At 34.1% G+C, this 17,854-nt stretch overlaps 1 protein-coding gene across 1 annotated transcript; it reads left to right on the plus strand.

The window, feature by feature from the left end:
- Window positions 1-1,350: 1,350 nt before the first annotated feature.
- Window positions 1,351-10,855, plus strand: LOC141343749 (uncharacterized). The gene is made up of 5 exons (XM_073848384.1): window positions 1,351-1,750; window positions 4,600-4,700; window positions 4,788-4,857; window positions 4,933-5,016; window positions 10,016-10,855. The coding sequence occupies exons 1-5, from the start codon at window positions 1,516-1,518 to the stop codon at window positions 10,546-10,548; spliced, it is 1,023 nt and encodes a 340-aa protein (XP_073704485.1). The 5' UTR covers window positions 1,351-1,515; the 3' UTR covers window positions 10,549-10,855.
- The last annotated feature ends 6,999 nt before the right edge of the window (window positions 10,856-17,854 follow it).

A 17,854-nucleotide genomic window follows, 5' to 3' on the forward strand; every position in this document is an offset into this window, starting at 1 on the left:
TTTGTAGTTTGTTTCCGTTATTAAGTTCCATTTATTTAATTAAAAAAAAGAAATATTATGAAATATTATTTCAATTTAAAATAAGTTTTCTATTATGATATACTTTAAAATACAATTTACTTCTGTGATCTAAGATAAATTTTTAGCATCATTACTGCTGTCTTCAGTGTCACATGATCACATGAGGGTTTATTTTATTCATTTATTGTTTTGATTTATTGTTTATTGATTTATTGTTACAAAAGATTTCTATTTTAAATAAATCATTTGACACTTAAGACTGGAGTAATGATGCTGAAAATTCAGCTTTGATCACAGAAATCAATTACAATTTAACCGATATTCACATAGAAAATAGATCTTTTAAAATAAAATAATATTGTACTTTTTTATAGTATTTTTAATCAAATTAATGCAGGAAATTGGCGTATTAGAATGATTTATGAAGGATCATGTGACCAAGACTGGAGTAATGATGCTGGAAATTCAGCTTTCATCATAGAAATAAATTACATTTGAACAGATATTAACATAGAAAATAGATATTTTAACCGATAATAATATTTCACATTTTTACTGTATTTTTAATCAAATAAAAGCAGGAAATTAGCATATCAGAGTGATTTCTAAAGGATACTTAAGACTGCAGTAATGATGCTAATAATTCAGCTTTGCATCACTACCGCGTATATTAAAACAGAAAACCACTATTTTAAATTGCAATAATATTTCACAATACCACTACTTTTTCTGTATCAAATAAATACAGGAAAGCAGTATATTAGAATGATTTCTGAAGGATCATGTGACACTGAAGACTGGAGTAAAGATGCTGAAAATCCAGCTTTGATCATAGAAATAAATTACATTTGAACAGATATTCATATAGAAAATAGATATTTTAAACGATAAAATTATTTCACATTTTTTACAGTACATTTATTCAAATAAATGCAGGAAAGCAGCATATTAGAATGATTACTGATCCCAAATATATGCTTGTTGTTGTTCCTGTCAAGTTATTTACTGAATGAATAAAGACAAAAAGTCAGGCTGTCTCTTGGATACAAACATAAACCATTTCTAAAATGATTATCCACATGATTCTTATTTAACGTTTTTGTGATATAGACACTGAAAACAAACATAAATAATGATAAGTTTTGTCATCAACCGCCTGTCTCTGTTGCTATGGTTACCTTTTACGAACATTTGCTTATTTGGTAACTTTTTTGTGGCGCATGTAGTTTTGGATTTACGGTATTTTAGGAGAAACAGCCCAAAATCTATTGGCCCTTCAAACGGTGACGTACTACACAAGGAAATGGCCAAGTGTTTTGTGAGATTTGTGTAAACACTATTGATGCGCGCTCGGCATTCACCAAAGGAAAGCACCAGATCGGACGCGAGCTTCTCCACATTCAGACTCGCCAAACGAGCACCATCTACCCAAGGGTGGACTACACACTCTCGCATCACGAAATACAGACTTTATTCGACAGTTAAGCGACTAGAATGTCTACATCAGTCGATATCCACGCGCAGCTGGCGTCGATCCTCGAGCGCTTCGCCAAATGCGCGCTTCTGGAGATGAGCCGCGCGGTGGAGCAGGAGATGACGCGCCGCCAGATGGAGGTCGAGACGCTGCTGGTGAAGCTGCAGTTCACCGAGGGCGAGCTGCGGTCAGCCCGACAGAACCAAGCGAATCTCCGCTCGGTGGGAACACAAGTCAACAACCGCGGACAGAAAGGTAGGCTTAACTTAACACAACACAGGTGTTCGTTTATTCATTTAAAGTCAACATGATGCTGTTTAACCTGCGCTTTTCTATTTTTAATCCTAATATAATCACTTGCGCTTCCGCTGAAACGACTTCCCTTCGCCGGTGACGTATGTAAGGCCCCGCTGCGCTTCAACCAATAGCAAGCGCGCTGCGTTCTAACCACGCCTCTTTAACGAACACAAAACTAGCCTAGCTGCGAACGCAGTGATGGTGAAGAGGTGCGTTTTCGGATGTTTTCCTCTTAAGACGTTGTTCCCCATCCCGAAGGTACCTTGGTTACGCGCTCGCTGGCTTGAGTTTTTACACTTTGAAGAAGGAGGAATAACGGAGAATTCGCGCGTGTGCTCGCGGCATTTCACTCCTGAATGTTTTCAGAATTTAACGCAGCATGAGATGGGTTTCGCTAAAGTCCTGTGTTTGACAGACACAGCTGTTCCGTCCGTTTACACCGTCGGTGCGTCACCTGATGCCAAGGTAAGTGCATCTGAAAGTGCGATTGAAAATTCTATGGTATATTCAGTGGCGAGGACTGATTTCTTCCATAAAAAGAAGTGCGTATTTCCCTGTGCTCTCTGCGCACACTCTTCAACTTTACGCGAATATGAGGCCACGCATACCGCTTCATCATAAAGAAAGCACACAAGAAACTAAACGCACAGTTCTGTTGACATTTAAGCCATGAAATGATCAAATAGGCGATTAAAGCTGCAATATGTGCGTGCACGTTTTATGCATCACATTAAAGAACTTTTCTGAAATGCATATACTAAAATATATTCTGCAATTCGAGATCACAATACAAGGCGCAAGCGACTATCTATTGTTTTTATTTGTTATTTGTAAAGTAAATGTGAGCACAGTGCATTTATATTAGAAAATATGCTCCAATTTGTTTTTCTCAAATTAATTTGTAAAGTACAAAAACAAAAATGAAACTATCTAAATGCATAAAATAACTCATTTTACAGTCTGGCATTTACGTGCTGTTGATTTCCGGCCTTTTTCACATTCTTATCAGTATTTGCATGTCTCATCCATGAGTATGCAATGTTGGAACACACTCTTTTGGAGGTTTTGAGAACCATAACCGAACTGACTGTGCGATAGTTAGCCCCTACAAAAATAATCAAGTTCAATCAGTATTATTTGATCTAATTTAAAAAAAGTCAATTACAATTAAGTGAAAATTAATTGCATTCAGTTTTGTTTAAGTCACCAAAACAGTCCAGTACTTTAGTCAAACACATTTATATTGAAATAATGAAGATTATTGTGCCCCCCTTTGGACACCCCTCTGAAAACATCCTGGCTCCGCCACTGGCTATATCAAGTTATCATGCTATGTTAAAATGAGATAGTAGTTTCTGTAAGGGTGCATGACCGGTCATCCATGCATGCGTCTGTTTGTGTCCGTCTGACAGCCACAGACTCGGGATGTTTCCTGTCAGTGTCCGGCTTACGGTCAGAAAAAGAGCGTTTCGGTTCAGACTCCAAAGTCCAAACGACTGCGTGAAGGTAGAATTGAACCTTGATGGTGAACTTGCATTCAGATCTGGTTTGTAACATCCACTTTTCATCATTTACAGTGGATAAAATCAGTTGCTTTATGATGTTACAATACTAAAATGAAATGGGTTGCAAATTCAGATTCATGTTGACTTTAAATAAAATATATAAATAGGTCAGAAAGTTTACATACACATTGCAAAATATGCAAAATGTCAATTATTTGACCAAAATAAGAGGGATCGAATCAAATTCATGTTATTTTTTATTTAGTAATGATGACATGAATAAGATATTTGACATCAAAGATGTTTACGTATAATTAACAAAACAATTATAGTCGAATTTACACATTTTAAATGCACTTGTTACCTGAATGATCCACAGCAGTTTTTTTGTTTAGTGATAGTTGTTCATGAGTCCCTGGTTTATGGAAGACCGTTTCCGTTTTTAAATAAAAAATAAAAAAAAATAATTGCAAATTTTTATCTCACAATTCTGATATTTTTCTCAGAATTGCATCATATAAACTTGCAATTCTGACTTTTTTTTTCTCCGAACTGTCGGAGGAGAAAAAAAAGACTGATATGTTCACAGAATTTACGTGTTTATATCTCACAATTCTGACTTTTTTTTTTTTTTCAGAATTGTGATATACAAACTCACAATTGTGAAGTATAAAGTCAGAATTGTAAGAAATAAACTTGTAATAACAAGTCACAATAACTTTTTTTTTATTTTATTTTTTTGTTCACTGGTGGAAACGGCCTTCCATTGTTTGGACAAACAGTCCAAATAGTGCTGTTCTTCAGAAAAATCCTTCAGCTCCCACAGATTATTTGGTTTTTCAGCATTTTTGTGTATTTGAACCCTTTCCAACAATGACTGTATGATTTTGAGATCCATCTTTTCACACTGAGGACAACTGAGAGACTCATATGCAACTATTACAGAAGGTTCAAACACTCACTGATGCTCCAGAAGGAAAAACCATGCATTAAGAGCCGGGGATGAAAACAAACAAGCCCTGCCCAGATTTAAAAAGTAACGCAAAAGTAGCGTAACGCATTACTTTCCATAAAAAGTAACTAAGTAACGTAATTACCTACTTTTTTAGGGAGTAACTCAATATTGTAATGCATTACTTTTACTTCTTTAACTCCTGTGGGCTACTACATTGTAAGTCACTAAATTCATAAATGAAGTATGAGGGTGAATAAATGATGCCAGAGGTTACTATTCCTCATACAGAGACATGCATAGTTAATGTTGTTTGGGGAATGACTTCCACTGTTTCTTTTCCTCATCAGAGGTGAATCTCAACCTTGTCAAGTTCAACGAAAATCACGACGGAGGAACGCAGACCGATGCGTACACAGATGATTCTTCAGCACAGACGTTTGCAGTAAATGTAAGGATTGCTTCATTATTACGTTCTTCTTCAGCAAATGTTTAGGCCTATATACTACCTTGATATTTTTGTCATTCTCAAACGCAGGACGATGGAATCAAATCCATTCAAATCAAAGAGGAGCACATGGAGGACGGACAGTGGGACAACGGACCCAGTAAAGCACATGCGTATTCTTAAAAACAACCCTGCTTTTAAAAATAAGAATTAACAATTGAATGTTTTATTCTAGTATCTCCTGCTCTTTGCCCGTTGGGTCCTGAAGTGGAAGACCAGGACAGTTTCAGTGCAGGAACAACAGGAGCCGCTAGAGAGGGTGAGACAGCAGTACTAGTCCAAATAACTAGTGTTTAGAATTATGGAGGAATGGGCATTTTGGGTATCAATAGGTTTCAAAAACGTATTGATGGTCGTAATGGTTCAAATTTGAAAAATCTGAAGAATGTGATAAAAATAAATGTTAAAAATAAAAATATGACAACATGAAAACATGATTAGGACACTGTTAGATTATGAGGCAACAATGTTAAGCATCCAAAAAGGAGTAGCTTGAGGTGAAGCCTATTCCATTTGAAAATCTGGAGTCTGAGGGTGCATATAAATCTAAATATTGAGACAATCACCTTGTTTTCTGTTTGAGATTCAATTATTTTTCTTACCCCATTGGCAGATTATTTAGCTTGTTTCAAGGAAAAACCCATTTAATTTTGACTTGCTTTGTCTAAAAAATTGATTTTTACTCACCTACAAAATCCTTCTTGATTTAAGAATTTTTAGATATTTTTTCTGAAAATGACAAAAAAAATCTTAATAAGAAAAGCATTTTTTGCAGTGTAGCAATGCATATTACTAATCAAAAATTAAGTTTTGATATATTTACAGTAGGAAATTATTTTCATGGAACATGATTATAATATACTAATGATTTTTTGCATTAAAGAAATATCGATAGTTTTGACCCATATTGTTGAATATTGTTCAAAGCAAGAATTTGTAGATATTTTGGCTGGAAACAACAACAAATTTAAGTAAGAAAAGCATTTTTGCACTGTTGCAATGCATATTACTAATCAAAAATTACGTTTTAATATATTTACGGTAAGAAAGTTTACAAAATATCTTCATGGAACATGATTATAATATACTAATGATTTTTTGCATTAAAGACAATGTAGATAATTTTGACCCATACAATATATTGTTCCTAGCAAGAATTGAAGAATTTTTAGATATTTTGTCTGGAAACAAAACAATAATTTGCACTTGTCTAGAAAATCCTTCTTGATTTCAAATTTTTTTGATACTTAGGCTGGAAACGACAAAAAAATGTAAATAAGAAAAGCATTTTTTTTTGCAGTGTAGCAACGCATATTACTAATAACAAATTAAGTTTTGATATATTTACGGTAGGACATGTACAAAATATCTTCATGGAACATGATTATAATATACTAATGATTTTTTGCATTAAAGAAATATCGATAGTTTTGACCCATATTGTTGAATATTGTTCAAAGCAAGAATTTGTAGATATTTTGGCTGGAAACAACAACAAATTTAAGTAAGAAAAGCATTTTTGCACTGTTGCAATGCATATTACTAATCAAAAATTATGTTTTAATATATTTACGGTAAGAAAGTTTACAAAATATCTTCATGGAACATGATTATAATATACTAATGATTTTTTGCATTAAAGACAATGTAGATAATTTTGACCCATACAATATATTGTTCCTAGCAAGAATTTAAGAATTTTTAGATATTTTGTCTGGAAACAAAACAATAATTTGAACTTGTCTAGAAAATCCTTCTTGATTTAAATTTTTTTTGATATTTTGGCTGGAAACGACAAAAAAATGTAAATAAGAAAAGCATTTTTTTGCAGTGTAGCAATGCATATTGCTAATAAAAAAAATACGTTTTGATATATTTACGGTAGGATATGTACAAAATATCTTCATGGAACATGATTATAATATACTAATGATTTTTTGCATTAAAGAAATATCGATAGTTTTGACCCATATTGTTTAATATTGTTCAAAGCAAGAATTTGTAGATATTTTGGCTGGAAACAACAAAAAATCTAAGTAAAAAAGCATTTTTGCAGTGTTGCAATGCATATTACTAATAACAAATTACGTTTTGATATATTTACGGTAGGACATGTACAAAATATCTTCATGGAACATGATTATAATATACTAATGATTTTTTGCATTAAAGAAATATCGATAGTTTTGACCCATACAATATATTATTGAATATTATTCTAAGCAAAAATTTGTAGATATTTTGGCTGGAAACAACAAAAAAAGTAAGAAAAGCATTTTTTTGCAGTGTTGCAATGCATATTACTAATCAAAAATTAAGTTTTAATATATTTACAATAGGAAATTTACAAAATATCTTAATGGAACATGATTTTTTGCATTGAAGAAATATCGATAGTTTTGACCCATATTGTTGAATATTGTTCAAAGCAAGAATTTGTAGATATTTTGGCTGGAAACAACAACAAATTTAAGTAAGAAAAGCATTTTTGCAGTGTTGCAATGCATATTACTAATCAAAAATTAAGTTTTAATATATTTACAGTAAGAAAGTTTACAAAATATCTTCATGGAACATGATTATAATATACTAATGATTTTTTGCATTAAAGACAATGTAGATAATTTTGACCCATACAATATATTGTTCCTAGCAAGAATTTAAGAATTTTTAGATATTTTGTCTGGAAACAAAACAATAATTTGAACTTGTCTAGAAAATCCTTCTTGATTTAAATTTTTTTTGATATTTTGGCTGGAAACGACAAAAAAATGTAAATAAGAAAAGCATTTTTTTGCAGTGTAGCAATGCATATTGCTAATAAAAAAAATACGTTTTGATATATTTACGGTAGGATATGTACAAAATATCTTCATGGAACATGATTATAATATACTAATGATTTTTTGCATTAAAGAAATATCGATAGTTTTGACCCATATTGTTGAATATTGTTCAAAGCAAGAATTTTTAGATATTTTGTCTGGAAACAAAACAATAATTTGCACTTGTCTAGAAAATCCTTCTTGATTTCAAATTTTTTTGATACTTAGGCTGGAAACGACAAAAAAATGTAAATAAGAAAAGCATTTTTTTTTGCAGTGTAGCAACGCATATTACTAATAACAAATTAAGTTTTGATATATTTACGGTAGGACATGTACAAAATATCTTCATGGAACATGATTATAATATACTAATGATTTTTTGCATTAAAGACAATGTAGATAATTTTGACCCATACAATATATTGTTGAATATTATTACAAGCAAAAATTTGTAGATATTTTGGCTGGAAACAACAAAAAAAGTAAGAAAAGCATTTTTTTTGCAGTGTTGCAATGCATATTACTAATCAAAAATTAAGTTTTTCTATATTTAATATAGGAAATTTACAAAATATCTTAATGGAACATGATTTTTTGCATTAAAGAAATATCGATAGTTTTGACCCATATTGTTGAATATTGTTCAAAGCAAGAATTTGTAGATATTTTGGCTGGAAACAACAAAAAATCTAAGTAAGAAAAGCATTTTTTTGCAGTGTAGCAACGCATATTACTAATAACAAATTACGTTTTGATATATTTATGGTAGGACATGTACAAAATATCTTCATGGAACATGATTATAATATACTAATGATTTTTTGCATTAAAGAAATATCGATAGTTTTGACCCATACAATATATTGTTGAATATTATTACAAGCAAAAATTTGTAGATATTTTGGCTGGAAACAACAAAAAAAGGAAGAAAAGCATTTTTTTGCAGTGTTGCAATGCATATTACTAATCAAAAATTAAGTTTTTATATATTTACGATAAGAAAGTTTACAAAATATCTTCATGGAACATGATTTTTTGCATTAAAGAAATATCGATAGTTTTGACCCATATTGTTGAATATTGTTCAAAGCAAGAATTTGTAGATATTTTGGCTGGAAACAACAACAAATCTAAGTAAAAAAGCATTTTTGCAGTGTTGCAATGCATATTACTAATCAAAAATTAAGTTTTGATATATTTACAATAGGAAATTATTTTCATGGAACATGATTATAATATACTAATGATTTTTTGCATTAAAGAAATATCGATAGTTTTGACCCATATTGTTGAATATTGTTCAAAGCAAGAATTTGTAGATATTTTGGCTGGAAACAACAAAAAATCTAAGTAAGAAAAGCATTTTTTTGCAGTGTAGCAACGCATATTACTAATAACAAATTAAGTTTTGATATATTTACGGTAGGACATGTACAAAATATCTTCATGGAACATGATTATAATATACTAATGATTTTTTGCATTAAAGAAATATCGATAATTTTGACCCATACAATATATTGTTGAATATTATTACAAGCAAAAATTTGTAGATATTTTGGCTGGTAACAACAAAAAAAGTAAGAAAAGCATTTTTTTTGCAGTGTTGCAATGCATATTACTAATCAAAAATTAAGTTTTTCTATATTTACGATAAGAAAGTTTACAAAATATCTTCATGGAACATGATTTTTTGCATTAAAGAAATATCGATAGTTTTGACCCATATTGTTGAATATTGTTCAAAGCAAGAATTTGTAGATATTTTGGCTGGAAACAACAAAAAATCTAAGTAAGAAAAGCATTTTTTTGCAGTGTAGCAACGCATATTACTAATAACAAATTACGTTTTGATATATTTATGGTAGGACATGTACAAAATATCTTCATGGAACATGATTATAATATACTAATGATTTTTTGCATTAAAGAAATATCGATAGTTTTGACCCATACAATATATTGTTGAATATTATTACAAGCAAAAATTTGTAGATATTTTGGCTGGAAACAACAAAAAAAGTAAGAAAAGCATTTTTTTTTGCAGTGTTGCAATGCATATTACTAATCAAAAATTAAGTTTTTCTATATTTACTATAGGTAATTTACAAAATATCTTAATGGAACATGATTTTTTGCATTAAAGAAATATCGATAGTTTTGACCCATATTGTTGAATATTGTTCAAAGCAAGAATTTGTAGATATTTTGGCTGGAAACAACAACAAATCTAAGTAAAAAAGCATTTTTGCAGTGTTGCAATGCATATTACTTATCAAAAATTACGTTTCACTATATTTACGATAGGAAATTTTCATGGAACATGATTATAAAATACTAATAATTTTTTGCATTAAAGAAAAATCTATAATTTTGACCCATACAATATATTGTTGACTTACGTGCTACTTAATGTTCTTTAATCTGCAGGCGGTGATTTCTTCCTAACAAGTAAAATGAAGCCCAGCGGATTGTGGAATTCCCCCATTTCTGAGGATTATCCCTTGAACTCCGAAGCCCAGAGTCTAGACGAGTCTCCTCTGGAATCAGGCGAGCGATACGAGACCCGACGGCCGGATCCCAACATACAGCAGCACATGGAGGAAGCGTACAGAACGGGCGAGATCTCCGTTCGCGGGGCTAACCACGCGGCTCCGTCGGCGTCGGATCACAGAGACGCAGCGGCAGAAAGGAGCTCACGCTGCCCTCAATGCGGAAAGACTTTCACCACACGCTTCTACCTGAAGATCCATCAGCGCATCCACACCGGAGAAAGACCCTATAACTGCCCACAATGTGGCAAACGCTTCTACTGCAACTCCCACCTGATCTCCCATCAGCGCTCGCACACCGGAGAGAAACCCTACAGCTGTGAGGAGTGCGGAAAATCCTATTCACACCTGAACTCACTCAAACTGCACCAGCGCAGCCACACCGAAGAAGAGGCGTATGCGTACTGGTGACATTCATGCATTACAAAATGCAACATGACTTTGATTGACATTTGAAAATAACATTGTTTTTAATTTGATACACTGCCTTTTCATTTTTAGGTTTGTTTTTGAGTAGTTGGTTACTTTTATATTCTTTTTTTGATCTATTTGTTAAACATTTGACTGATACATAAAATGCATTTCCTTTATGTAAATTAATTTTTCATTTTATAACCTATAAAACTTGTGCTATGTTGTTTTGCATTGTTTTTTTGTGTGTTATTTATATGGAAGCATCCTTTTGCAATTGATAATAAAATTCCATGAATTTCTCTGATGGATGATGTGTCTTTTACAATCCCAGATGGTGTTTTTCTGTAATTTAACGTTTAATAAAAAAAATTAATAATTATTAACAAAACTATGCAAATAAAATGATCCGTTTTATTAGATTCTTAATTTATTACTGGACATAATACTGTTGTTAGTTTGAGAATTTCTGTGTTAATTTTTATTTAATTTATATTTATTACATTTACTTTTTTTTTACATATTGTTTGAGCATCTCTATATAGATTTTTTTTTTATTCAACAGAACAGTTTGATCATCTCTGTTATTTTTATTTATTTGTTTTAATTATTTATTAATTTGATGATTTATTGAACTGTTGTTTGAGTATCGATATTAGTTTTATTTGTTTTAATTATTTTATTAATTAATCATTTATTGAAAATGGTACTGTTGTTTGAGCATCTCTATTTTAAATTACATTTTAATCAGTTTTATTTGATTTTATTATTCAACAGAACTGTTGTTTGGTCATCTGTTATTTTTATTTATTTGTTTTAATTATTTTATTGATTAATTTAATGATTTATTGAACTGTTGTTTGAGTATCAATATATTAATTTTATTTGTTTTAATTATTTTATTAATTGATCATTTATTGAAAATGTCGTTTGAGCATGTCTATTTTTACTGTTTTGTTTTAATTATTAATTGATAATTTATTAAAAATAGTATTGTTGTTTTAGCATCTCTATATTTTATTTATTTGTTTTAATTAAATCAATAATGAATTGATAATTTATTGAACATAGTACTGTTGTTTGAGCATCTCTATTAATTTCATTTATTTAATAATTTTATTCATTAAATAAGAGAGACATGCAAAATGTGCAGAGCAGGGGTCCCCCAGGACCAGGATTGAGAACCACTGGTATATATATATATATATATATATATATAGCTCTTTTCCAAAACACGATAAATGCCAAATTTAAAAAAAAAATGAGTTTGTTATGCCATGAGTTTTCAAACCAAAACGCGCAACTAAAAGCTGTCACCGGACGATCTGATGATTAATTTTAACAAGTTTTATGAAAGACCAAACAAGGTTGACCAGGACAGGGCCATACTTCATCTCCTGGACATAACGCAAGTGAAAAGGCAGCGTCTGATAAACAAACGAAAAGACCGATATTAAAAATAAAGATTTATATTAATTATATATTAATTATATTAGTATGAGTATGTTGCATGTTCACTTGTTTTTTTTTTTGTTTTTTTTTTGTTTTTTTTAAGACATAAACGAACGATGTTTTGAAAAAAAAAAGGATGGATTTGTAGCATTTTGAAAAAAAGAAAAAAAACCTTTGAATTTATAATCGATAATATTGTTGTTTAATTTAACATTCATTGTTTATCATGTTCAGACTGAGCCAACAGACCATTTTAACAGGATAAATTGAATATTAAGAAAATGTATGGGTGTAGGTAAAAAAAAAAAGTCATTTTCATGAAAACTATCAAAATGGATTATAGTAGTGATGTGACGTTTGACACCGAAGCTTCGAAGCTTGTATCAAAAAAACGAAACATCTCACAGTGAAGCACTGTACCGGAGCTTGATTCGTTTTGTCCATAACCACGTGACCTGTGACGTCCGAAGCTTCGTTTTCGCACACAACCACGTGACTGCTTCATATTCTGATTCAAATAACGCGAACCCCTTGTGCAAGTATCAAGTGTCATTCACTTTTTGTTAAGAATAAATCATAATATGAATAAATATGTACATGTGTAGTTTTGTGCATATTCATTTTGTAGTTATCCTTGCTTCACAAGCACTTCTAATTAACACTAATATTAGTCAAAATTATTCTTAATTTACTTTGAACATATATGCCTACATGAACCATGCTTATACTTGTATAATTTTATTAAAACGTTTATTTACAGATCAATTCGAGTAAAATTACTGTTTTTCTGACATAGCACAAATTGATGTGTTTAATGAAACTGTCCAAAATCGCTTTAAGATCTGGGACGCGAAAGCAGCTTTTCCCACCTTTGTCCACAAGATGTCATTAGTGTGCAACATGTTGAAAAGCTTCGAGTAACAAACCTTTTTACGATACAGTTGAGGGGAAAGCCTCGGTGCTTCGAAAAGCTTCATTTTCCCATCACTAGATTATAGCGTTTTGGAAAAGAGCTCCTCATTTATTTTTTTAAACTCACCAGTGAAAGGGTTAAAGGGACTTTGCTTCGAATGCGACCTTCTTTCACAGGAATTCGATGGATGCATGAGGTGTTTGCTGTCACTACTCGATCCGTACCTTTACACGATTTGTACTGCGCATGCGCGGAATCGCTGCCACTTCCTGTCACCGCCAACTTTTTTACGACAGTTTAGCGACATCATAATGAATTCTCTTGCGTTTTATACACAGCTTCAAATTTTTCTCTTAAAAGGAGAAATTCCTGAAAATTCTGCAGATCGTCGGAAGGTGAGACGTCCTCTACGAATTTTATCATCAGAATGTAGCCGGGGTCGTGGCTAATAATGGGGGGTGTGGCTATGCAGGTAGTGTACATCTTTTAAGCAGGCATCTGAAAGTAGGCCTGCAGACGGGGTCCGATCTGTTGTGTGGACGTGTGCTGTCGGGTGGCATGTCCTTGTTTGGCTGTGCACGAACATGGTCTGGGTTAGCAGGTAGGCTAAGTAAATATTGTTTAGCTTCATGTTCACAAAGCTTTTTTATTAACCTACGGTATTGTTTTTAATGCAGATGCAAACGTCGTGCTGTCTGGTAGTACCTCTGTGTCTAATTATGTATATGGTCTGGGTGAGCAGGTTTGCTAAATAAACATTGGTTGTTTTGCTAACAAAGACGGGTTTTATTAAATAAGAGTGTTATGTTTTTAAGGTAGATGTAAACATCGTGGATTTGTTGGTCGACGGTCACGTTCATTCTTCTTTGATGTTTGCCGATGGTCACGCTCATTCTTCCTTGATCTGGAATACCTGTGTAAAATAGTTCAGGATTGCTTGCTGCCTTGCAGGTAATTGCAGAGGTTTTTTAATATGGGACTTATTAATGTTTTTATTATTTTAATAGGATTAAAATAAAAATGAAGTGTTGTAATTTCCTTTTGAATATTGTTGATTGTGTTTTGTTTTTGTATTAGGTTTAGTTGATCGCTGTTCCTCCAGTGTTTGTTAAGTTACATTTTTCTCAGCTAGCTGGTCTCGACATGTGTGCGCTGTATGCCTCCAGCGCAATTAAGATGTGATGAATGTTGTGAATCAGACTGGCTAGCTGAGCGTTTTTTTCTTTGTTTGTTTGTTTATTTGTTCGTTTGTTATATCACTTCCCAGCCTCGTGTTACCAGCCAACCTTTGTAGTCCTTTATACATGCGATGCTTTAAACACCTTAAGTATTCATTTGCATGAGGGTTACGTTTGCAGTGAAATTAATGGTTGATTTGGAGTGTGATTATTTTGAGTGAGGTGTTTTACATGTATAGAAAGTGGAGGGTGTAATTACTTTGTGTTGAGAAGCTGTAAGTGTATCAGAGTTTATAAAGGGTTGGCTGGCCATTAATATCATCTTTTTGGAGAGGGAATGAATTTTTTTGCTTTCTGATGTATTTTTGGATTTATATTAATTGTTATAAATTTATTTGTATTAATAAATTTATGTACGTGACATCAGTTTAAGTATTAGTTTGTTTCTTTTGTGGTCATCCCTGCATTCAGGAAAAGTCCTTTGGTTACAATTTGGCGTAGTCGGCAGGATGACCAATTTATTTATTTATTTTTGTTTGTTTGTTTTTTAGGCTGGGAAGTGGATAGTTTTTTTTTTTTTTTTTTTTTAGGAGGAACAGCGATCAGCTCGTACGACGGTTGCTTTTTGGCAACATTGGATTGGTCTACTGCAGTCATGGCGGAGGAGCTGCAACAACTACGTGAACAGCTGGAGCAACTGAGAGTGGAAAATGAAAGACTGAGAGGCCAGCCTCAGGTTGGAGGTTTACCAAGTGTTACATCAAGTTCAGCCCCCGAAGGTAATGCACAGCGGCGTGAACAGGCAATATATTTTCCTAGAGAGAGAAAATGTTCCAAATTCTCTGGTAAAGTGTCCTCTGGTTCTCCTTCTTTGGAGGACTGGATTGAGGAGGTGGAAAGCTGTACTAGGGGGAGACACATGTCTGAGGTAGACAAAGCCATGTTTGTTTATGATCATCTAGAGGGGGAGGCTCGGACTGAAATTAAGTTTAGACCCGGGGAAGTCAAAGAGAATCCTACTGAGATATTTGCAGTTTTGCGTGAATTGTATTGTTCCTCTTCTTCTTATGTGATTTTGCAACATCAGTTTTTTGATAGAAAACAGAAGGAGGGGGAATCTTTACAAGAGTTTTCTCATGCATTGATGAATCTTATGGATAAGGTACGAAAAGCTAATCCTAATGTTGTATCTGACCACCAGGTGGTTCTGCGAGATCAATTTTGTGAGAATGTTCAGGACCATACTCTTCGAAGAGAACTAAAGAGGTTGGTGAGGCAGGATTCATCCTTGACCCTCCTGGACCTACGCAAAGAGGCAATGCGTTGGGTGGAGGAGGGGCAGCCTCAAAGAAATCGATCAAGTAAAGTAGTCCATCACTCATTCGAAACTCAAGTTGTTTCCACATGTGAAGAGAATCGGGTTGTTAGTTCTGAATTTGCAGAATTGAAAGATATGGTCCTAAGACAACAAGCACAATTGGATTTGATTCTTAAAACTTTGAGTACCCCAGAAGGGGTTGTGGGTAATGCTAATAGAGTTCCCAAAAGTAGATTTCGCAGAGCACCTGATGGTAAACCCATATGTATCAAATGTAATCAAGCTGGTCATATAGCGAGATATTGTACCACCAATTTGCAAACTAGGTCCCCGCCTGCAGTTGGTTCTAGTGGTGGGGCCGTCGTTGAGTCAGTCTCATTGACGGAAAACTAGAGTCCTCCAGGGTGCAGAGCCACACGCTGGAGATGGGGACATTAGGCTCAAAAGTTAATTCTCAAGGCTTTTCTAGTTTGGTAGGGTCTTGTCCAACACTGACTGTTAAGATGGGAACTGTTGATGTTTTGTGTTTACTAGATACAGGCTCTATGGTTACCACTTTAACCGAGAGTTATTTCAATCGTTGTTTTTCTGATTTCAATAAAGGTGGTCTTCGTGACTGTGCCTGGTTGGCATTGAAAGCAGCAAATGGGATGGATATTCCATGTGTGGGGTATGTAGAACTTGATGTTAGTTTATTTGGGGTCACACTACCTAGTAAAGGGGTTTTGATTGTGAAGGATTCTTGTTCTCCTACTATGTATGCTCAGAAGGAGAAGATTCCAGCTGTTTTGGGTATGAATATCATTCGAGAGTGTTATGTCAACTTATTTAATGAACATGGTGCTGAGCTTTTTCAGATTCCCAGAATACAATCAGCTGCCCCAGCATGGAAACAGGCATTCCGCTGTTGTCAAAAAATTGAAGCGGTTTCAAATTCTTCTTCTGCATTTAAGGTGAGAGTGCAGGGCAAGACTCCCGTTCGTGTTGCTGCAGGTACCATGACTATGGTTCCTGTTACTTGTCCCCAAGTTTCAGGTGCAGTGATGGAGTTTCTGTTAGAACCACTGGGGCCAGAGGAAAATACCCTTCCAGAGGGTTTGCTGCTGTCTCCCTCTTTGGTGCATGCAGAGAGGGGGTTAGTGTATGCACCTGTTGTTAATGTAGGGAGTACTGAGGTATGGGTGGCACCCCGTCGTATTATAGGTACTGTTCAAGTAGTGAAAGTGGTAAGTGCCCCCAGACCCAAGTTACAAATTTGTCCTGAAAATGTTTATAGTGCTCAAGTCTCTGCCTATGTAGCTGAGCCGTTGTCTAGTTGTAATATTGACCTTCCTTCTTTTGACGGACTTTCTGAGCAGGAAATGGAACAGGCAAAGCAGTTACTTAGCAATTATCAAGTTGTTTTTTCTACTGCTGAGGGTGATATAGGATGTACAGCTTTGATTAAACATGAGATTCCTCTGGTGGATGAGAAACCTGTTCGACAACCATATAGACGAATTCCTCCTTCTCAGTATGAGTCCGTAAGGTCTCATATTCAACAGCTTCTAGATAGTAAGGTGATTAGGGAGAGTAGTAGTCCTTATACCTCCCCAATTGTCCTGGTGCAGAAGAAGGATGGAACAATTAGGATGTGTGTTGACTATCGTCAATTAAATGCAAGGACAAGAAAGGACGCTTATCCACTCCCGCGAATTGAGGAGTCTTTGGATGCTCTGACTGGTGCAAGGTGGTTTTCCACCTTAGATTTAGCAAGTGGGTACAATCAGGTTGAGGTAGCTGAGGCGGATAAGGCGAAGACAGCTTTCTGTACTCCATTTGGATTGTTTGAATTTAATCGTATGCCCTTTGGGCTCTGTAATGCACCAGGAACATTCCAAAGACTCATGGAACGGTTGTTTGGGGATAAGCGGTTCTCTTCTTTGCTTTTGTATTTGGATGACATAATTGTGTTTTCCTCTTCCGTACAGGAACACTTGTTAAGGTTGGAGGAGGTCTTTAAACGATTGCAACAGGAAGGTCTTAAGATCAAGTTGAGCAAATGCAGTTTTTTCCAGAAGCAAGTAAAGTATTTAGGGCATCTGGTATCCGAGCAGGGGGTTGCCACTGACCCTGATAAAGTGGCAGCAGTAAAAGAATGGAGTCGCCCAGTGCATTTGGCAGAGCTTCGCTCATTTTTAGGTTTTGCCAGCTATTATCGCCGGTTTATTGAGGGATTTGCAAAGCTGGCTAAGCCTCTTCATGAACTGGTGACAAAACTGGGTGGCTCCGTAAGGAAGGGTAAAACGCCACGGCTGCCTTTAGTGTCTGTGTGGAATGCAGAGTGTGAAAATAGTTTTCAAGCATTAAAAACAAAGCTGATTACAGCACCTGTGCTTGCATATGCAGATTTCCACAAGCCTTTTGTGGTGGAGATAGATGCAAGCCATCAGGGTTTGGGGGCAA

This window comes from Garra rufa, chromosome 10 (genome assembly GCF_049309525.1).
Source record: "Garra rufa chromosome 10, GarRuf1.0, whole genome shotgun sequence".
Taxonomy (NCBI): Eukaryota; Metazoa; Chordata; class Actinopteri; order Cypriniformes; family Cyprinidae; genus Garra; species Garra rufa.

Bases quoted from the DNA above. Each gene is read 5' to 3' on its own strand.
- LOC141343749 (XM_073848384.1), top strand. From the start codon at position 1,516: ATGTCTACATCAGTCGATATCCACGCGCAGCTGGCGTCGATCCTCGAG. The intron at 1,751-4,599 runs GTAGGCTTAACT...TTTCCTCATCAG, and splicing joins CAACAACCGCGGACAGAAAG to AGGTGAATCTCAACCTTGTC. The intron at 4,858-4,932 runs GTAAAGCACATG...GTTTTATTCTAG, and splicing joins ACAGTGGGACAACGGACCCA to TATCTCCTGCTCTTTGCCCG.